Source organism: Acomys minous (assembly GCF_964271855.1).
Source record: "Acomys minous genome assembly, chromosome: 2".
Classification (NCBI taxonomy): Eukaryota; Metazoa; Chordata; class Mammalia; order Rodentia; family Muridae; genus Acomys; species Acomys minous.
The window spans coordinates 20,306,960-20,328,802 of NC_140484.1; the positions used below are offsets into that span (position 1 = coordinate 20,306,960).

A 21,843-nucleotide genomic window follows, 5' to 3' on the forward strand; every position below is an offset into this window, starting at 1 on the left:
AGCTAGAGATACAGTGCAGTAGCTCAGCTATTTTGGGTAGCCAAGCTGGTTAATGTTATGCCTGAATCATTTCATTATAAATTTATATTGCATCTCTGGTTTGTTTGTTTGTTTGTTTTTGCCTGTGACTTTGGGTTATACAGATCGCGTCCAGCCTTCAGCTGTCAGACATGTTCGTTCTTGGAGCAACATCCCCTTTATCACAGTACCCCTGAGTCGTGCCCATGGCAAGCCCTTTGCCCACCGAAGTGAGCTGAAGCATGCCAAGAGAATCGTGGTGAAACTCGGCAGCGCCGTGGTGACCAGGGGAGATGAGTGTGGCCTGGCACTAGGGCGCCTGGCATCAATTGTTGAACAGGTAATTAATTGCCAAGGCAGAAAATGCTAAAACAGAGCCTCTAAGTTGATGGCCGCTGTATCAGCTTGTTAGGAATCATATGAGTGAGAGCAGATGGGCGGGGGAGGAGGCAGGGGTGAGAGCAGCGATGGGACCGTCAGGGAGGCTGAGAGTCAACCCGGATCCTCAGCAGGTGGAGTTCTAGTTCACCTCAAAGGAGATGAAAGATTCTGGGCAGAGGAGAAACTTGATGAACTAGCTGGGAGAAGCTGGCAGGAGACTTTCTCCAGTCACCGGCTCCTCCTCTGCTGCCGTGCACCTGATGGAAAGGCTGTATAGACTTAACTGAGCAAGCTAAAAGCCAGACTGGCCGGAAAGATGAGCACTGGCCACTTGATAGGAAGATGTTTTGGGTGATAACGATTTTGCAGATGCATAAAATGCATATCTTCTGGTTTGTGGTGATCGCTGCTGAGATAGCTACGTAACGCACGTGGTCTGGGATTGACGTTAAGCCGTGGTGGAGGTGCAGAGGCCTCACCGGAGAGCATGGCTGCCCGCTGGAGGAGTTAATGAAACTGGATGTGGCTTATAAATCGTTCTCACCAGTTTTGATTAAATACTGAAATTTTTAAAATTTCCAAATGACCAATACATCTTTTTAAAAAAGATTTATTTTACTTAATTCTCTCTGTGTGTGTCTGTGGTGTGTGGGTGTGTCCACATGCATGCAGGTGCCCATGGAGGCTGGAGGCATAGGATCACCCTGGAGCCAGAGTTGCAGGTGGTTGTAAAATACACATCTTGGGTGCTGGGACCTGAACTCAGGTCCTCTGCAAGAGCGTTGTGTACCCTTAACCACTGAGCAGTCTGTCCATCCCCATACTAAACTTTTCTAAGAATTAATTGTTTTAAGCTGGGCAGTGGGGGGGCGCATGCCTTTTAATCCCAGCATTTGGGAGGCAGAGGCAGGTGGATCTCCATGGTAGAGGCCAGCCTGGTCTCCAGATTTGATTGTTTTAGATCACGGTCTCAGCAGCACTCTGAGTTCCCTATAGGCCACAGGGCTCAGTCACCAGGGGAATGGACCGTTAGGAGCAAGGACTGTTGTTTTGCGAGTCTTTGTTGTTTTTTTTTTCCCAAGAGGATTTATCTAGGGTAACACAAGTGGCCACGCTAGTCCTGGGAAAAGTGGAGTAGGGTCAGCATCTGCCGCTGGTGAGGGTGACGCATAGGAATCAAGAGTCTCCCCAGGCTGCTTTCTTTATTGTAAATGGGAGAGAGCACCAAGTCCTGTGATTGATTCCAAAGCTGGCTGCATTCTAGAATCACCTTCCCTACATTTCTGAGGCAGTGTAAGAATGTCTCTACCGAACAATCCAAGCAGCTCCCCAGAGCCAGCTAAGCACTGTCCTCCGGCGAAGGACTGGAATCCACTCACGTCTGCCCTGCTTAGGTCTCCTGTGAGGAGAGAAGAGATGGTGCCACCATGACTCGTGCATTTTCGTTTTTCCGTGCTAGGTCTCCGTGCTGCAGAATCAGGGCCGAGAGATGATGCTGGTGACCAGTGGAGCCGTTGCCTTCGGCAAGCAGCGCCTGCGCCACGAGATCCTTCTGTCTCAGAGTGTGCGGCAGGCGCTGCACTCGGGGCAGAACCAGCTGAAGGAGATGGTGAGTGCCGCTTCCCTGGCACGCCCCCCCCCCCCCCACGTGGTGGAGTCTTTGGGTCTTCCCTCCTTCTCAACCGCCGTGACTCGTTGGTGTATTGCAGGCAATTCCAGTCTTAGAGGCCCGAGCCTGTGCAGCTGCTGGACAGAGTGGCCTGATGGCCTTGTACGAGGCCATGTTTACACAGTACAGCATCTGTGCTGCCCAGGTGAGAGACTGGGCCTCCTGGGTGGGGGGCGGGGGCTGTGGGACCTGTGAGCGTGGTTCTTAAGGAGTTAGAAGCCTACAAGCAAGGGCCCGTAGCCAGGTGCGAGCATGCAGACTTCAGTCTCTACCTGGGTTTCCTCATCTGAAAAATGAAGGCAATACCAGGGCCCTCTTCAGAGGGTTTTAGGAAAGGCTCAAGGAGAAAGTGCATGAAAAGTATTTTTTAATAAATTTTTTAAAAGATTTATTTATTTATTTATTTATTTATTTATTTATTTATTTATTATGTATGCAGTGCTCTGCCTGCATGTACACCCCTGCAGGCCAGAAGGGCCATTGTAGATGGTTGTGAGCCACCATGTGGTTGCTGGATATTGAACTCAGGACCTTTAGAAGAGCAGCTAGTGCTCTTAGCCGCCGAGCCATCTCTCCAGCCCTAATTAATGTTTTTATTCTTAGTTTTTTTGAGACGGGGTTTCTCTGTGTAGCCTTGGCTGTCCTGGACTCAATTTGTAGACCAAGTTGGCCTCCAACTCACAAAGATCCGCCTGCCTCTGCCTCCCTGGAGTGCTGGGATTACAGGCGTGCGCCACCGTGCCCGGATGAAAAGTATTTAAGAGAGCATTGGGTGCATAATATACCTCCAACCCAAGAGTTACTACCGCAGTAACTGTAGAGCAGTAGTTCTCAGCCTTCCTAACGCTGTGGCCCTCTAATACAGCTCCTCATGCCGTGGCGGCCCCCAGCCATACAATTATTCTCATTACTACTTCATAACTAATTTTACTACTGTTATGAATTATAATGTAAAAATCTGATATGCAGAATATCTGCTCTGTGATCCCTATGGGGGATTGCGCTAGAGACTGTTACTAGTGCAAACGCTTCTGACCCAGACAAGCTAGGCATCAGTTCTGTTGCTTTACTTGACTTCCAGTAGCTTGCTTCTCTGTGCACTTGGTCACTAACTACAGTAAATATATGTTAAGCGCTGCCAGGAAGGAAGGGATGCTGGCGGGTGGCTTGCTTTCCGTTCATCCAGTGAATGTTGCTGGGCACTTGTGCTAGGCAAAGCAGTCAGCCTGGCATTGAGTTGTGAGTTGTGAGTGAGCCTTCTTTCTGCATTACTTCATTTCTCACCACCTGGACAGCCAAGCCGTAAATAAAAACATCTAAAAGGCAGTCATGTAATTGGTAAAAAGCCTGATATTCTGATTTGCCAGCTCCTCCAGTGCACCTAACCCTGCTAGTTATGTGACTGTTATTTTACATAGGAGCTGTCTTGGGTTTGGGGGGGGTTTGCTTGTTTTGTTTTGTTTTTGGAGACATGGTTTCTCTGTGTAGCCCTTGGCTGCCCTGGAACTCTGTAGACCAGGCTCTCCTCAAATTCACAGAGATGTGCCTACCTCTGCTTCCCAAGCGCTGGTGTTAAAGGCGTGCCCTACCAAGTCCTGTCATATCTCAGGTTTTGTGTCTTCATTTCTGCTTCTCTGTCATCTTCGTCGTTGTCATCCACAGTCATGTTCTCAAGTTCGCTGAAACAGAAAAGGGTGGAGTTCTCTTCTCATGGCCGTGTCTGTACTCTCAAGTAGTGCAGTGGTTCTCAACCTATGGCTTGCGACCCCTTGGCAAACCTCTGTCTCCAAAAACAGTATTAAAATTAGTTATGAAGTAGCAACGAAAAATAACTTTATGGTTGAGGGTCACCGTGGCACAAGGAGCTGTATTAAAGGGTCATATACAACATTAGGAAAGGTGAGAATCACTGAGTTAATGTAAAGACAATGGAAACCTCCATATCCATCCCTTTTATCTCTTCTCTCCCTTCCTCCCTGCAGTCCGTCAACAGTGTTAGTGGTTCAGCGCCTGGAGTTTGTGAGGGCACTTCAGTCCAGGGCTGCACCTTTGTGGTGGTTTTTTGTTTGTTTTGTTTTGGTTTTGGTTTTGGTTTTTCCCCTCAGGGTTGATGCTTTTGGTGAGGGTCTGTTTTTGCTCCGTTGGTAGTGACAATCCCATAAGAAGCCACTGCCACTGTTTGCCCTGATGTTGAGGTAAAGCTTTGCCCATCCTGCTCCCGAGAAGCTCCAGCCTCTGGGCCTCTTCCCGCCTGGCCCTCCTCTCACACGGGGCTTATCGCCTGTGCTCTTTGCACCCTCTCCCGTGGTTCCTCATTTTCTGCAGGAATCCTGAGGAGAAGACCCTTATCAGTGGGCTGGAGACTCCACGTGGGCCTCAGGTTAGAGACTTACCCAAGCTCAGCAGCTTGTGTTTCCTTCATGGAGTCTGATCTAGCACCTCAGCCATTTACCTTTGCCCAGGCACCAGCTTCCCCACCTGGAGCCCCTACCACCACCACCGCCTTCCCAGCTAGAGCGCAGCAAACCTTGTTTGTGAGGCCAGTGTAGTGATAGGTGTTTCTCTGAACCTTTAGACTTCATGCCCCTCCCACACCCTTCTGTACCCATGTGCCGGTATCTGCAGTCTCACACACGTGTGTCAGACACAGTAGCTTCAGCTTTGACCCCATCAAGTGCCTGCAGAACTGATGCTTTCCAGAAAAGATTGGCCTTTTCTCACAAGCGCACGCCACACTGCATCCCACCGTCAACATGTTTATTCTCCATCCCTGTAGCTGGCATAGGGATCCGTGTTTCAGAAGTTTCAAGAAAACATGTTTGCTTTTTGTCTTCTTCAGAGTTTACTGTCGTTTAGTTTCTTGCTATCATTCTCACTCACTTTTCTCTCCTGCTACCTTCTGCCTAATCCTCTACTTCTTGGGTGGAAACAGGCCCATTGACAGCTTTCACCCGGCTCTCCCCCAGGCCCACTGAAGCGTTCACCCAGCTCTCCCTCAGGCCCACTGACAGCTTTCACCCCAGCTCTCCCTCAGGCCCATTGACAGTGTTCACCCGGCTCTCCACCCACAAACACCTTATTTTGATTCTTTCCCCTGAAGTAAGTTCTGTCCAGCCCTTCTGTCTGTTCATCATGAAGATCAGTTCCCCATTCCCACATGTTCAAACATGGTATTCTTCAAAAAAAAAAAAAAAGATTTATTTATTATTATGTATACCGTGCTCTGCCTGCATGTACCCCTGCACGCCATAAGAGGGCACCAGATCACCTTATAGATGGCTGTGAGCCACCATGTGGATGCTGGGAATTGAACTCAGGACCTCTGGAAGAACAATCAGTGCCCTTAACCTCTGAGCCATCTCTCCAGCCCCCAAACATAGTATTCTTAATTCCATTAGCATCCTGCATTGGAGCAGAACTGGGGACAGCCTAGCCCGAATCCAGTTTGTCTAAGGCCCTTCTGAAGACAGGCAGACCACTGGCCCGCTCACCAGCACATAAACTCCTACTGTGGCCAGCCCCTGAGTCAGATACTAAAGTACAGAGATATTTTTTCAAGTAATGGCAAATCATGGATCCCTGTAATGTCCCTCTAAAGTAGGTGCATTGGTTTCCCAGTGTTTTATATAGATGAAATGTGTGTGTGTGTGTGTGTGTGTGTGTGTGTGTGTGTGTGTGTGTGCTTGAAGAAGTCAGCAGACTCTTTATTGCTTCTGGGATGTGGGCTCAGGAGTTGTTGGTGGGGCGGGTCCGTTTCCTCTTTACCACCACCGGCTTCTGGCCTCAGGGTTAGGGTTAGCAGGTTGCTGCTATTCGCAGATCAGGGCTGTGCTTGTTCTTTTGGGTCACATGCCTGCTGCTGCTGAGGGTGGCCAAACGTTCTTGTTGGTGGCGGTCCTCACATAAGAAGTAGTGGGTTTTCACTGGCCGGATCTGCACTTTGTGACCACCACGACCCCTTTGCCATTGGCCGCGGGCTCCACTCCGGCAGTCTTGTGGTGAGCCAGCCAGTTGTAGCAGAAAGATTTGCGGGCCTTCAGATCATTGCATTTGGTGCTGTAGGTCTGCTTGTTCCTCCTGATCAGGAAACTGGAACAGTTCTGAGCAAACATCCATTGCAGATGTGCATACGTGTCAGCAGCTCCTGTCTATACGGAGGCTGAAGACGGAAAGGGAGCTATAGATGAGATGTTAGCATCATTAAATAATTTAACATCATTAATAAATAAATTCAATCATTAATTGTAATTCTTTCAAGGATCTCTCAAACAATTGGCTAAGCATGCTAGAAATGCAGTTCAGTGGGATCATGCCTGGCTAGATGTGCCAGGCCGCAGGTTCAATCCCTAGCACTGTCAAAAAATTAATTTTGTTTGTTTGTTTGTTTGTTTGTTTTGAGACAGGATTTCTCTGTGTAGCCTTGGGTGACCTGAAACTCACTATATAGGCCAGGCTGGCCTCAAACTAGAGATCCACCTGCCTCTGCCTCCCAACTACTAGGATTAAAGGTGTGCGCCACCACAGCCCAGCTTAAATTTTTTAGTTAAAAAAAGGAAAATAAAACAAGGAATTGGATCGGTATCCAAATGTGTGTTTCCTTCTAGAAGTCTAAAGCTCGATGTTTTTTTATGCCATTCCTAGGACGTTCACAATTTTCTCCCCTCTGCCACATCTTGTGTTTAACCTGCTTAGATTCTGGTGACCAACTTGGACTTCCACGATGAGCAGAAACGCAGAAATCTCAACGGCACACTGCACGAGCTGCTGCGAATGAATATCGTGCCCATCGTCAACACAAACGATGCTGTCGTTCCCCCAGCTGAGCCCAACAGTGATCTCCAGGGGGTAAATGTGGGTACAGTAGTCGTAGGCATAGAGCATGCTGGTGACACTGACTAACACGCACTTGCGCTGTGCTGCCTGTACTAACCATAACTAACGCTGGACGTTTGGCATGAGCAAGAGGAGACCTGGCATTAGAGTCTCGGCCGCAGAGGCCCCTCTGACCTGAGGGAGTCCCACTCGATGGGTGAGGTGCTGCCGTGAGCATGGCTTGTAGAGTTCGGCATGCATGTTTGGAAGGAAGCCTTCTTACCTCTCGGGCTGTGGGGCCTGTGCTCTCATTGGCGCATTGTGGACCGTTGGTTTTTGCCTGTCAGAGCCTGTCCGGATGCTTCCATGGAGCTAACTCTACTACTTTTTCCCTACACTGTAGGTTATTAGTGTGAAGGATAATGACAGCCTGGCTGCCCGGCTGGCCGTGGAAATGAAAACTGACCTCCTGATTGTCCTTTCAGATGTGGAAGGTACACAGCAATGCCTCTCCCTTCTGCTCGCACGTGTGAGCGCCTTTCTTCCGATCACTTTTCACTGTGGACAGTTATCTCCTGGGTCACGTGAGCTAAGGAGTCTCTCTAACTTGGGTGGGCGTTTCTGTGAAACACAGTCTGAATGCAGAAAGGATGTGTTTAGGTGCTTTCGTGTTTTGTTTTGCTTTTTGGCACCTTCAAGGAAATAGTATATACCACATAATTCACCTGTCTAATGTTTTCAGCTCAGTAATCTTTGGAGTAGTCATGCACTCGTACATCCATCTCTGTAAACAACGATAAGTTCTTTTCCTCACCCTGATGAGAAACCTCACACCTGGTAGCAGTCAGCGCCTGCTTGCATCCAAATCCCCCGCCATAGACGACCTCCAGTGCACTTCCTGTCTCTGTGGGTCTCCTTGTCAGAGATTTTATGTGAATGGAATGTTCCACTGTGTGGTCCTTTGTCACTGGCCCCTTTCACTTAGTATGATGTGTTCAGGGTTTGTCTACATTATAGTAGGCACCAATGCTCTGTTTCTTTTTATTGTCAAGTAATATTCCATTCTGGACATACCACATTTTATGTAGTGATCACCAGCTGGTGGGCATCTGTGCTTTTATTAATAAATCTGCTGGGAGCCTACTCATGTATGGGTGTTTTGGTGGGTTTTTCTTTCTTTCTTTTTTTTTTTAAACCTAAGAGTGTAATTGTTGGGCTTCATGACAGAATGCTTACCTAGTGAGAGCAAGACCCTAAAGCCAATCCAACAATTACGAATGAGAGGTGAGGAAAAGTGGGTATTAAAATCACAGTAGTGTTTTTCTACAGCCACCGTGCTATTTCATGTTGCCGCCCACGGAGTCTGAGGGTTCTAATTTGTCCAACCCTTGACAGTAGCTGTTTCTTACTGTGTTTTCGGTGTTGTGACTATCTTAGTGAGACGTTTTTAATCCTTTCCTGTAAAAGCCTGTTGACATTTGTTTGTTTGGGGCCAGGGGCCTGTGCTGAGTTCAGAGGACGAGTTGTGAGAGCTGATTCTCCATTCCATCATGTGAATCCTGGGGCTCAAACTCAGGCTCAGTGATGAGCGCCTTTGCCATCCAAGAACAGTAGTGTATGTTGGAAGACTAGGGAAAGAGGAGAGGGGAAAATTGCAGAGTCTTCAGGGGGCCCTTGGAAAACATCTCCCAGTGGGACAGCTTCCCCACCCAGTTACCTGAAACTGAACAGCCCCTCAGTCTACTCCACGCCTGTCCCCTTCTAGAGAGAACCCATCGCGGAATCCTGGAGCTGCGGGGCACTTAGTGCTGCTCACACGTTAGCATTGCACACCGGATCCTCCAGGCCCCAGAGAGGTTTTACACAGAACAGGATTGTCCTGGTGATCTGGAATGATGTGGGCATCCTGTGCAGGAAAAGCAGTGATTTAAAACCAAAACTGGCTGGGGAGGCGGTTCAGGAGGCAAGGCACTCACCTTGCAAGTATGTGAACCTGGGTTTGACCCAGAACGCAAACGTTAAAAAAGAAAGAAAAGCCAAGTGTAGGTTTGTAATATGAGAGCTGAGGAGGCAGAAACAGAGCTTGGTGCTAGTCAGCCTAGCTCACTTGGTAAGTCCCAGGTCCGTGAGACCCTGTCTTTAAAAAGTAAAGTGGATGGTAACCGAGAACAGACATCTGAGCTTGTCCTCTGCCTCCCACGCTACATACCTATACACTCATGTGCATTACGTTACATACACTCATGTACATACCTGCACACATGCGGACATATAAACACACAGAACTGAAAAAGCACTACCACCCAAAATGACCTGCCACAGTTCTCAGCCATGGGCATTCTCCATAATGTGTGTCTCCTTTGGTCTTGATTTGACACCACGTTCTCAGGCCCCTCTTACCCTCCTCCTTTCCCCTCCCCAGGGTCTCCACTCCCTCTGTGAGGGTTTCGTTTTTAACTTCATGTTGTATGCATAGAACACTTCCCTTCACTACGGGGTGACCCTGCTCAGTTGCATACGGGCTGTGCTGCTGCGTTTCATGGTGATGAAGCCAGCCGGGATGCTAAGAGGTGTAGCTCTCCTGCTGACTCAGTCCAGCCTCTAAGACAGTCGCTCATAAAACGGGAGGTATCAGTCTCCTTGGTCGGAAGGGCACGGTGAGAGCTAATGTGTTCGCTTCTCACCCTGCTGAGGTGGTATGTGGCCACTGTACTGTTTCTGCACTCGCCTCCCATTTGGTTATATGGCCGAGGTGCAGCATGATAAGCCGCAATGCCAGCGGGGAAGCCATTGCTGTAGGCACTGTGCCAAGGATGTGACCTTGCTCAGAGGTCAGGAGACCTTTGTTTAAGGCTGGTTAAGCAAGCACAGAAGGTGCTGGAGCCATTGCTTAGTGTGGGCCGGCTCCATTGATCCCTTCCCCTCTTCCCTGGTGAGACAGGTGTTGGCCCAGCACATTCATTGTTTTGTTTGGTTATCTGCTGGTTAGTTTGGTATGGTAGCGAGTGCCTGCGGAGGCCTGTGGTTCACTGCAGCGTTACTGACTCTGATCCACTTTTTAGGCCTCTTTGACAGCCCCCCAGGCTCAGATGACGCAAAGCTCATTGATATATTCTATCCTGGAGATCAGCAGTCTGTGACGTTTGGAACCAAGTCGAGAGTGGGATTGGGGGGCATGGAAGCCAAGGTAAGCTGATGCTGAGCTATTCCTGTCATCAAGCCCGAATCCATGGTATTTTATCATTTTTACTGGTAAACTTGCCTGGGAGCTAATGGTTAAGATTCCACAAATACACTTAAATATGCACATATCTAAATATGTTTAAGGCTGTTGTATACCTATGTATAGTCATGTCTCTAGCTGTATGTTATTTACAAATAAGCAGTATGTTCTGTGCATGTGTTCATTACTTTTTCATCGCTGCAAGAGAACAGTGGACCAAAGCTATGCTGGCTCACATTTGAGAGCACAGTCCTTCGAGACAGGGAAGTCCTGGCACCCGCCAGCTTGGCAGCTGGTCACATTGCTTCTGTGGTCAGGAAATAAAAGTGTATTGGTACCCGGCTCACACTTAGGGTTCTCCTTCTCCAGTTAAAGCTTTCTGCAGATGCTCTCGTAGACACTCAGAAGGAGGCTTCCAGGCAAACAGACAGTGGAAACCAGCTGTCACAGTGTTGTAACTGGAGAGGGCAGGGCCCATGTAATTTTCACACTTAATAAATCTTCTGTTTTCAACCCAGATATTTTCTGGAAGTTTTTCAAAACTCATTTCCCTCCCATGATTTGTTCTCAGAGGCTATGTACCCTTAACGCAGAGCATCACATATAATAATGGTAGAAAAGAAAAGCAGAAGCTGGACGGTGGTGGTGCACGCCTTTAATCCCAGCACTCAGTAGGCAGAGGCAGGTGGATCTCTGTGAGTTCGAGGCCAGCCTGGTCTACAAAGCAAGTCCAGGACAGTCAAGGCTACACAGAGAAATCCTGTCTCGGAAAACAACCAACACACACACACACACACACACACACAAAGAAAAAAAAGAAAGAAAGAAAAGAAAGGAAAGGAAAGGAAAAGCAGTGCTGTGTTCACAAGAACTCTGTTCCACTCACTCCTCCAGCCATTCAGTTGTAGCTGTTCAGACCTGACTAATCAAAATGCTCAGGCATAATGTGCAAGGTTTGAGTCCAGTACTAGAGGGTCTCAGAGAAAACAGGGCTCGTCGGTTCCCCTTCAGGCAGTACATGCTGGAACTGTGCTGGAAAATGATGGTGGCCCCATGTGTTTTCCCAGATCTGAGCTGTGAGACATGCCCTGCTGTTCATTTTAGCCTGCTAAATACCGAGTGAGTTCTCAGTCTGGATCTCATCTTGGCTCTTACCTGACCCCTTAGGTGAAAGCTGCCCTCTGGGCTTTGCAAGGTGGTACCTCTGTCGTCATTGCCAACGGAACCCACCCAAAGGTGTCCGGGCACGTCATCACAGACATCGTGGAGGGGAAGAAAGTCGGCACCTTCTTTTCAGAAGTCAAGCCTGCTGGTGAGTACTTCTCTCTCGGGTCCCAGGGCTTCTGGGTAATAGCCAGTGCCACCCCAGCTCAGAGTGAACCCTGAGCCTGCAAATCCAGGTCATGAAATCAATGTGGTCACATCATGAAGTCTGGCCGTTTAAACACTCTTTGCAGAACTGGGTTTTGTGAGAGTCTATCTACTCTTCCCTACTTAGTCCTCCTTGTCTCCAAAATGAGCAAACACTTACTAGCTCTGCACTGGATGATCAGAATTAATAGGCACTAGATATGCAGAGAGGTGCGTAAGCCACGGTGTGAATTCTGAAGCACACACCAAGATGCGCCTCATTGTCGGCGCTCGCAAATACCAACACATAAGAAATGTGCTCGACAAAATGAAACTGAACTCTGGGAGGCACGGAGACTTGTCGGCATCAGACATGGGCTGTTTCTGTGTTTAGCCCCGAGTCACTCTGACATGCACTTGTTTGTTTGTGGTTTGGGTCATTGCTGCTTGGGGGACGGGGTGTTGCCACTCTGTTGGCCTTGGCCGTCTCTGTGTGTCCATTAAGCATATCAGGACCCCAGGTGTTCTTTCTGCACTTGGTGAAGCGCGTGCTGGGGAAAGAGAGAGTGTGAAGCTCGCTATGGTCTGATGTTTGCGCGTGTTCTTGCAGGCCCTACGGTGGAGCAGCAGGGGGAGATGGCTCGATCGGGAGGGAGGATGCTGGCCACGTTAGATCCCGAACAGGTGAGGACATTCCCTGACGGTGCATTTGCCTTAGCGGTCAAGTCTGCCGGCCCCGTTTATTCCGAGCGTTAGTAGAATTATCTGAGTTAATCGGATGCTCCCTTTGGTCTGAAGACAATCTTTCTGTCACTATGCTTTGATCAAAGACAAGATTAGGGAAGCCGCTGATCTGACACATGGCCGACATGGCCACATAGGAAAGTTACCTATAAAGGGACTTCAATCTGTGACAACTTCGGCTCCAGGGACAAGCCTGGCATTCTGAGGGTAGAGAAGGAAGCATGTGCATTCTTGCACGTACCTGGGGTCTTCATGGTTTCTTTGCTTTTCTCGTAGAGAGCCGAAATTATCCATCATCTGGCTGACCTGCTGACGGACCAGCGGGAAGAGATCCTGTTAGCCAACAAAAAAGACATGGAGGAGGCAGAGGGTAAGGAGCGGTCATGCGTTTGTCTTTGTCTCCTCCTCCTTCTCCTCCTCCCTCCTCTCCCCCCTCCTCCTTCTCCTTCTCCCTCCTCCTTGTTGGAAGAAATTATATTTTTATCAAGGGTGGGAGGCTTGTGCTAAGTGTTTTCTAACTATTCATGGTTATTACTCCCGTTCCAAGGAGCTTTTCCTGTTCACACGGGTCCTGTGAGCTCTGGTTTCCGTGACAACTTTAGAACCGGAAAAGGAGCCAGAGAACTTCACTGCTGTAGATGCTCAGCTAGTGATGCCTGGGACCGCTGTATTAGCAGACTCTGTGCCAAGGGCTTTCCTATAGAATCACCTTTAAACTGCATAGCTTAGTGTATCCGAGGAAGCAACTACTTACTAGTCTCACTCCGCAGAGCTGCCATTCACCCCAAGCCATCTGGCCAGTGGTAGACCCAGGGTTCTAGTGCAGATGAACCATCCATATAAAAGAGCACAGAAATGGCTCGTGCTGCCTGTGGTGAAGGAGGAGGTATCTCTTGGCCCGTTAGATCAGTGTGCTGGCTTTATGGGTGGCATCAGATGCTGTCCAGAAGGGTCCGTGTGGTGCTCATGGAAGAGTAGGTGATATGGCTTCGGTGCAGTCACAGTCAGGCCCCAGTGCCTTCTTTCCTTCATTCTCTGCTCTGTCAGCTTAAGACAGTGGGGGCTAGCTGGGTGTGGTGGCCAAATAGTGAGGCCTAGTTTATAGTAGTAGTAGTAGCAGCAGCAGCAGCAGCAGCAGCAGCAGTAGTAGTAGTAGTGAGGCCTAGTTTACAATGATAATAGTAGTAGTAGTAATAATAAAAATAATAATAAATGTATACATAAGACATATAATACACACAATAAATATTATAATAATAATAACAAAAGCAATAGAAAGATAAAGTAGACAAATCGTCATTGTTCTTGACACCATCGACACATCAGCCTGTGCACACATTCATCAGCCATGTTGATGACTAGACCTGATGCTTCACAGTCGGCATTATTTTTCCACGCCATGTTTTAGATAGTCTGGCTTGTCAGTAGCTATTGTAGATTGTGTGTAACATCACAGCCTCCTATCTAAATTGTTAGGTAGAATCCAGGCCTACCTGTTTTGAAATGCTGAAATGTTCTGAAATGCCACATGCTGAACGCGATAATTTGGGGACATACAGTTGTCAAGCCATCCTTCCCCACCCCCAGGAAGAGCTTGGTAAAGCTGCATGTCACCACATCGCCAAGACCCTCAGTTCCTTGTCTGCCCTACTATAATAAAGGTGGTGGCCAAAGCCTAGCCACATTGGCAGTTGTATCATGCCATCCTACTGCCTTTTCAGGAAGACTTGCAAGCCCTCTGCTGAAGCGCCTGAGCCTCTCCACGTCCAAACTGAACAGCCTGGCCATCGGGTTGCGGCAGATTGCAGCCTCCTCCCAGGATAGCGTGGGCCGCGTCCTGCGCCGGACCCGGGTTGCCAAAAACCTAGAACTAGAGCAAGTGACTGTCCCGATAGGTGTTTTATTGGTGATCTTTGAGTCTCGCCCTGACTGTCTACCCCAGGTATGTGTGACCATGGCCCTGCCACTGGGGATGGGCTGGAGGGAGCACATAGTATCAGGACTAGAGATAAGTCACCAAAGATGTATGTTTGCATGTATGTATGTATGTATGTATGTATGTATGTATGTATGAGCATGTGCATATATAAGAGATAGAAAGGTCTTTTTCTTCAGCCCAAAGATATTTCCAGGCAGTTGTCAGTTTATGATTAAGGTGGGTGGAGCTGAGCTATTCACCCTTCCAGCCGTCCCAGAGCAGAGATGCAACTGAGCGTTATAAAGTTAATATTCCTTGTCACTCTTGTGAGAGGAGAGCTGTCACCCAAGCCCAGATCACCGCCCTGCAGAGAGGGAGAGAACAAACTCCCAGCTCTCTCGGCTCACACCCCTGCCAGCAGTCATCCACCTAGCCCCTGTCCACCCCCACACAAAAGGACTCCATTGTCACAGCGCTGCCGCCTATAGGCACATCTAATGGAAAAGACGCTTAGGGTCATTAATGGAAGAGTGAATGAATGCAAGCCTCTTTAAGGAATGTGGTTAGCACGCATCAAAGCAGCCATGCTGGGAGACATGAGGGGACAGTAGAGAGTGGGCCTTGCTCCATTGCCCTAAACTCTGTGAGAAATCAATAACCATTTCCCTCACGAAGCTGTGAGTGTCTTAAAGGGAAATTCTCCTTTAAAGTGAGAAGCTAGCCCCTCTGTGTGTGAGGCCTTATGGGACTGTGGACCGTGCAGCGCTCTTTGGCAGGTACTCCCCGGCTGGACCTCACACCAGCTTGTCCCTTACAGGACTCCCTGCCTGTGCGTGTCTCTCCTCAGCCAGCCTCATTCCCCATCTGGCCACAAACCTGTCTTGTAGAAGAGCCTGGGGGCATTTGTCCTAGCAGGAATGGGTCCTGACTCAGTGTGGCTCTGCTCATGAAACGTCCCGCCTGCCTCTCAGCCACCTGATTCCTCACAAGGAGATGCCTCACCTGGAGCGTAGCCCTGACGGCGACACACAAATCCTAAAAATTGTGCATGGAACATGGTGTGTGTCAGCATTTAGCTGGACAAAGTTTGCATGGCCTTCCTAAGGGGCTCAAGGCAAATAGAAAGCATTAAGAATCCCTAACCTGGAGGTTAAAATGGCCAGGTGAAGGGTTTTAGCCTTTTCCCCTAAAACTAGGATGCTTTTCATTTATCTGAAAAGTGTTCAGAAAATCAGACTTCAGGCTTAGGATGACTGAGCCCATGTCTCTGCCTGTTTTAATGGGATAGCTCATCCTCTCCCTGCCCTGAGCAGTGTGTGCTCCCCTAGCAGGCTGCTGTCACCATCCAGGGCTGGCATGAGCATGTATTCTCCAGATTCTCAGCATCGGGCCTTTAGAGTCCCCCTGTCTATTCTAGGACCACAGTGAGCTGCAACCACAGGTGCCCCACAGCCTTCATTGGCTGTTCCCTCCCCCGCACTCCCAGCTGTGGCCAAAGTGGGGAGGGAGTGCTGTGTGACCTTGGTCACTGAACTCCAGTTGCACTGCTGGTGCTACGGAAGCCATATGGTTTAGTTCCCCAGAGTCAAGCGTCTCAGAATTTTTGCCAGTTGTGCATTTGTAAGCCGTGTGACCTGAGGGTCACCACCCTTTCTGGGCTTCAGTATAGAGTGGGATAAAGTGCTGGTAAAGGTTAAACAGACAGCGTAACAAAGCCCCCAGCAATGCAAACACCAGTGTCACTGGGACTTGCTTTCCTTTGGTCTGCAGGTGGCGGCCTTGGCTATTGCAAGTGGCAATGGCTTGTTGCTGAAAGGAGGGAAGGAGGCCGCACACAGCAACCGCATTCTTCACCACCTGACCCAAGAGGCCCTGTCCATCCATGGAGTCAAGGAGGCCATACAACTGGTAGGTCCCTGGGAATGAGCCGGGGCCAACCCAGGGAGGGCTGTGGACATTTGTAGCAAATATTAGGTTGTATAGGAGCCAAGATGCTTCTACAGGTGAGCTTGAAGAGAGAGGCAGCAAGTCCTGTGAACCCTGGGCCATTCTGCAGAGCCAGGTGGGTTTTCACTGCCTTGGAAGAGCTACTGCCACACAGATATATCCTGGCACTACTGGGCTACTCAGTATCAATTAGGCCTTCATTCTTTTTAGAAACTTAACTTTCTTTATTACTGTTGGTGTGTGTGAGTGTGTGGGTGTGGGTGTGAGCGCGCATGTGCATGTGTGCACACTCACATGGGTGCATGTTTAGGTCAGAGAACAACTCTGTGAAGTCACTTTCTCCTTCTACCTTTACATGGGTTCCAGGAATTGAACTCAGGTCTCCAGGCTTGCGTGGCATGCACCTTTACCTGCTGAGCCCTATCCCTGGCCCCCAGGCCCTCACTTACTAGGTTATAAGAGTGACAGACCCATTGTAGGTCTGGGTTCCTCCCATTGGTGGGGTTATTTTGGGTAGTCTGACTCAGGGTAAAGAACTCACCAGTCTTTGGTAGAGTTTAGATTTGACTTAAGCCGCTTTAAGACAGTTTCCCATCAGCCTGCCTGTCGTGGGGGGAGGAATGAGAGCGTGTTGCTGCCGCGGCTGTACTGTGCTCACTAACCTGGCCTGGGCTGGCAGCTGAGGTTGGTGGGAGCAGGTGCGAGTCATGTGAGGCGCTTGGATTATCTCATTTAATTCTCACTGCAACCCTGTGAGGAAATACTGTTGGTGTTTGTTTGTTTGTTTGTAGGCCCATGTTCTGGACTGGGTAAAAGCAGATTCAGGGGTTACAAAAACTCTCCAGTCTGTGGTAGGGTTTGGATTTGATTTAAAGCCATTTCTAGACCTTTCTCTTATCATGGAAGGCCCCTCCCTCCAACATCTCAGGAGTCCTTTCTCCTTGTTGGCAGGAGCTGCCTCACTGCTTGCTCAGGGAGAATCTGGCTGGTGGGAGGGTTCCAGGCTTAGGAACTCAGCCCTGCTCTCTAAGCTTGGCTGGAGGGGGTTCCCTCCCTTCCTCCTTCCTTCCTTTTCTCCCTCCCTGCTTCCCTCCCTCCCTTCTCCCTCCTTCCCTTCTTCTGTCCCTGCTTCCCTCACTCTCTCGCTCCTTTCCTCCCTCCCTCCCTCCCTCCCTCCCTGCCAGTGTATACTATACTTACAGTAGTACATGCAGATTGTATATAGACACCTCTGTACCTATGTCTGTGTGGGTGCACATGACCGCTAACTACATGCCCCCGGCATACCGTAAGGCCCTTGTAGCCTTCCTACTTTCTTTGACTTTAACCACATACAGTTACTTTTATCTGTTCCTGAACTTTGAGTTGCCCAGAATACACTTTTCTATTCTATGACTTTTATTTATTATTTTATTATCTTGGTGGGCTTCATCTTGTGTTTTTGTGTCCAGCATGTTTTCGTCACCATGTAGTAATTTTATAGCCACATACTACAGTTCATCTTTTCTTTGCTGATGGGTACTTGGGCCGGTTCTGGGTGTGGACTTCATGAAATCAAAAGTAGCTATGAGCATTCGGGCACATGTATGTTTATATTTCTGTTGTAAGATGACTAGATGGAAGACACTGACAAATCCAGAAGAGAAAAATGCCTGGCATCTCTGTGTCCCAGCACAGGCACTTGTGATTGGTCTAGCCTGCATCCCAGGATGGAGGTTGTCAGTGGAAGTCTTAGGGACATGTGATGAGACGCCGCATACCCCTAAGCAGGCACTTCTAGTGGTCCTACGGCCTGGCACCATCTGAGCACTTTAAAAGATCCTCTGCCCTGTGCCGTGGTTGGCTGTCCCACTGTCCCCCTTTCTGTGACTGAGCTCTCTGAAGGCACCGGCCATGTCTGAAGTGTAGAGCATGGTGCCAAGCGAGGCCCATGGTCCGTCTCTGTACAGCTTGACCGGCATTTGTCAGACAACATTTTGGTTTCCACAATCAAGAACTTGTTTCCGGCATAAGTGTTCCTGGTGCTGCGGTTGGTTATCGGGGAGTGCAGACATTGCTCTGTAAGGGATGATGCTGTTCATGTACTTTGTGTAGCCAGAGAGTGCCACCTTCTTCCTCTTTGCTTCTCTCCCTCTTCAGGTGAATACCAGAGAAGAAGTGGAGGATCTCTGCCGCCTCGACAAAATCATAGATCTCATCATCCCTCGAGGCTCCTCCCAGCTGGTCAGAGACATCCAGAAAGCTGCCAAGGGGATCCCGGTGATGGGCCACAGCGAGGGCATCTGCCACATGTATGTGGATTGCGAGGCCAGTGTGGACAAGGTCACCCGACTCGGTGAGCTGCCCTAGGGCTCCTGGGCAATGCCTGGTGAATCCTCCGTGCCCGTGGACCATGTACACGGCACTCAGCTCCTCGCTCTTCCTTTTCTTCAGTCAGAGACTCCAAGTGCGAATACCCGGCTGCCTGCAACGCTTTGGAGACTTTGCTCATCCATCGAGATCTGCTCAGAACACCCTTATTCGACCAGATCATTGATATGCTGAGAGTGGAACAGGTAGGGTAGACCCACAGGAAGGGTCAGACCGGGAGCAGTGTCCAGGCAGTTAGGGAACAGTATTTACACTTGTACTGTGTGTGCAGTGTCATGCTAAGTACAGAGGTGAAGAAGACGTCACCCCTAAGCTGGATGTGGTGGTGCACACCTTTAATCCCAGCACTCGGGAGGCAAAGGCAAGTGGATTGCTGTGAGTTCAAGGCCAGCCTGGTCTACAAAGTGAGTCTAGGACAGGCAATGCTACACAGAGAAACTCTGTCTCAAAAAACCAAAAAAAAAAAAAAAAGACATCACCCCTGCCTCTGGCCTGCAGACTGCTAGGTCGATGGTGCTGCGTGCATTACAGAGTGCACTGTGTTCCCTGCTGCAAGGGTTCAAAGGTAACAGACCACATAGCACCATACAGAGGAGGATCTTTCCAGCAATGTTTTATTTGGGTGACAAAGTTTTATTTCCAATTAGGCATTCCTTTTTATGTAACATTTTTAAAAATTGAACAGAAGTGTTTTTGGTTTGTTTTGAGGGATTCTTTGGGAGAGGCACAATGTTTTTACTATTTTATTTTATATGTATGAGTATTCTTTTGTGTGTCTGCTCACCACATGTGCCCCAAAAGGCCAGGAGAGGGCATCAGATCCTCTGGTGCTCTTACATAAGCTAGCGCAGCCTAGGGAAGCACCTGCTGGCCTTGGCTGCTGGGATCCTGACAGCTGGAAGGGAAGGATGCTTAGCAATGCACTGTGGCCCCAGCAAATAGCTGTGCTAGCTTTCTGTGTCACTGTAGCCAAACAAAACACCCAAGAGAAGCAACTAAGAGGCTGTAATAAAAGAAGCTGGATGACAAGGAGGGCCAAACCAATCCACGGAAGAAGGAAACGCCTAGAATCTCTGTGTCTGAGCGCAGCACCGTGTATCAGCCTAGCCTGAAACGCAGAATAGAGGCTGCCAGTGGGAGTCTGGGCAAGTGTCACTCCATAGTGGGAGGCAGCGTTTCCTCAGAGCTGCAGCTAGAGAACCTGAGAGCTGACAAAGCAGCTGCTTCCTGTAGTCAGAGGGTCCGTTCCATCATGGTGACAGAGCAGCTTACCTCATGGTAGCCAGGAAGCAGAGAAAGAGGGAATATGTCTCTAGTGGTACCTTTCCTCAGGTGGGCTCATCTTCACCTTTCACCCCCTCCCAATAATCCATCAAGGGATTAATCCATTCGTCAGGCCCTCGGGATCTAAGTGTCACAGGCAGGTGCAGAGGTGTGCTCTACCAATCCCCAGTCAGGTCAACAGTCAGAACTACCCGGCACCTGAAGTCATTACTTTGAAAGTGAAAGTGTACCTCGCAGAGTAAAAGGGAATTGGAGCACACAACCACTCATGTTCAAGTCTGTACACTAGTGGCCCATTTGATTGCTGGCTATCTGAAGATGCCAAATATCACAGTCACATGCACTGCACAGGAGAAAGGTATCCTTGGCTAGAAGTGAGCCCCCTCGTCCTAATGTGGACAAACCCTTGGCATGCTCATTGTCAAAATGAGGATTACCTTGACAGGCTTCAAACCAAAATGAGGCAATGTGTGTACTACATGCAGCATCCTTGCGTGTAGGGGGATCTGTTGACAAATTGTGTTCCCAAGTCTTGGAGAGAGTAGAGTGCCCCATAAAGTCCCATCAGGGCCTCAGGCCACCAGGCAGGGCTGATACAGCTTGTATAGATGGAGCCACCATCTGAAGGAGTCGAGGCAGGACCTAGTCCTGTGTAGTGTCGGGGAGCAAGGCCTGTGTGGGATCAGACTGTGGCTAAGTCCCTCAGGAGGCAGCCCAGGAGGCTTGTATTCCTCTAACTAGAAGCAGGATCCGTTTGGGGGCCTGGAGCTGGCATGGCAGGGCAAAACTGAACAGGTACCTAGTTTGAGGTTCTTAGTGTTGAGCACCAAGCCAGGGCACCCCTGGGGTATAGGAAAGAAAAGAACGTATGGGTGCCCCCTCCTTCTCATGAATCGAGCACAGGTTCCACTTCATAGAGAATGGGGGATTATGCTTCCTTTAATAAATGTTCCTTTAGTGAAAAGTCAGAAGCCAGGGCCTATGTGTCTCATGCATGCACTCAGCATTCAAAGGCTTTCCCTTCTAATCCTGTTCCAGCTTGCTCAAGGTCCTGCTTCTGGAAAAGTGGCCGGCAAGCCCTGGCCTAGCACAGAGCAGAGCATGCTGGTGTGAGGAGGGCTAGGTCACCCTCCAGGCCCACGAGCAGCCTGGCTGTGGCTTGCCAGGGCCTTGCTGCATTACCCAGACTGCTCTTCACCCCGGCTCGTCATTCAGGCCCAGCTGCTGGTTCCTACTACAGCCTTTTTTTTTTTTTTCAATTTTTAGAGCCATGTTGAAGGTGAATTCATCACAGTTTCTTTTTTTTTTTTTTTTGTGGGGTGGGGGTAATATACATTTATATTATTACACATAAATAAAATAAACAACATACAGCAAGAAGAACCACAAAACTGTCAGGAATTATATTAATGTTACATTCAAATACAATTGGCTAATTGTATTTGGCAACCTTGCAAAAAACACCTTTCCTATCTTAGTGAGTCTAAAATTCTGAGCGTAAATCAGTATCTATCATATCTCATGGCTATCAACTTAAAACATCTGTCTAGACCTAAAAACGTCTTATCCCCTAAACAACTAAACTTAACTAAAAAGACTAAACCATCTGGCCTTCAGCCTCATCAGAGACTTGAGAAGGAATAAAACTTAATTACCTGAGTGAATCAGAAGTGCAGGTTAGCAGCTTCCAAAATGAACAAATGACAGAGACAGTTTGCTGCCTGAATAATCACCCAAAATTGTTGTATCTAATTTCCTTTCTGACAGGTAAAAATTCACGCAGGCCCCAAGTTTGCCTCCTACTTGACCTTCAGTCCCTCAGAAGTGAAGTCACTCCGAACAGAGTACGGGGACCTAGAAGTGTGCATTGAAGTGGTGGACAGCGTCCAGGAAGCCATTGATCACATCCATAAGTACGGCAGCTCTCACACAGATGTCATCGTCACAGAGAACGGTCAGTTTGCACAGCTTCGGGCATGTGGTGCCTGGTTTCTTTCCTCTGACCTGCAGTTGGTGCCGTAGCTCTCAGTCCCTCCAGTCCTGCAAGAAAGTACACCCCAGACTGATCAGTGACAGTCCTAGCGTTGGAGACAGTTGGTGGTTTTCTGAGCACTCACTGATCTACCT

The 21,843-nt window shown here is 48.9% G+C and overlaps 1 protein-coding gene and 1 pseudogene across 4 annotated transcripts in view; one reads left to right on the plus strand and one right to left on the minus strand.

Annotated features, from left to right (window-relative positions):
* ALDH18A1 (aldehyde dehydrogenase 18 family member A1) overlaps nucleotides 1–21,843 on the plus strand; it is a 34,609-nt gene that overhangs the window by 9,273 nt on the left and 3,493 nt on the right. For 2 of the 3 annotated variants that reach the window (XM_084763657.1, XM_084763656.1), the window contains exons 3-16: nucleotides 144–358; nucleotides 1,859–2,008; nucleotides 2,109–2,213; nucleotides 6,761–6,919; nucleotides 7,284–7,374; nucleotides 9,943–10,067; nucleotides 11,271–11,415; nucleotides 12,064–12,137; nucleotides 12,474–12,567; nucleotides 13,919–14,139; nucleotides 15,886–16,023; nucleotides 18,202–18,397; nucleotides 18,496–18,617; nucleotides 21,484–21,670. In XM_084763657.1, the coding sequence (XP_084619783.1) occupies nucleotides 144–358; nucleotides 1,859–2,008; nucleotides 2,109–2,213; nucleotides 6,761–6,919; nucleotides 7,284–7,374; nucleotides 9,943–10,067; nucleotides 11,271–11,415; nucleotides 12,064–12,137; nucleotides 12,474–12,567; nucleotides 13,919–14,139; nucleotides 15,886–16,023; nucleotides 18,202–18,397; nucleotides 18,496–18,617; nucleotides 21,484–21,670 (2,022 nt within the window). The remainder of the gene's footprint in view (nucleotides 1–143; nucleotides 359–1,858; nucleotides 2,009–2,108; nucleotides 2,214–6,760; nucleotides 6,920–7,283; nucleotides 7,375–9,942; nucleotides 10,068–11,270; nucleotides 11,416–12,063; nucleotides 12,138–12,473; nucleotides 12,568–13,918; nucleotides 14,140–15,885; nucleotides 16,024–18,201; nucleotides 18,398–18,495; nucleotides 18,618–21,483; nucleotides 21,671–21,843) is intronic. The other variant, XM_084763658.1, reaches the window with a different exon arrangement.
* On the minus strand, nucleotides 5,493–6,740 carry LOC311590373 (large ribosomal subunit protein eL28-like; annotated as a pseudogene). Its single transcript has 2 exons — nucleotides 6,713–6,740; nucleotides 5,493–6,212 (listed from the first exon to the last, which is right to left on the minus strand). The product of its transcript is annotated as a large ribosomal subunit protein eL28-like (transcript).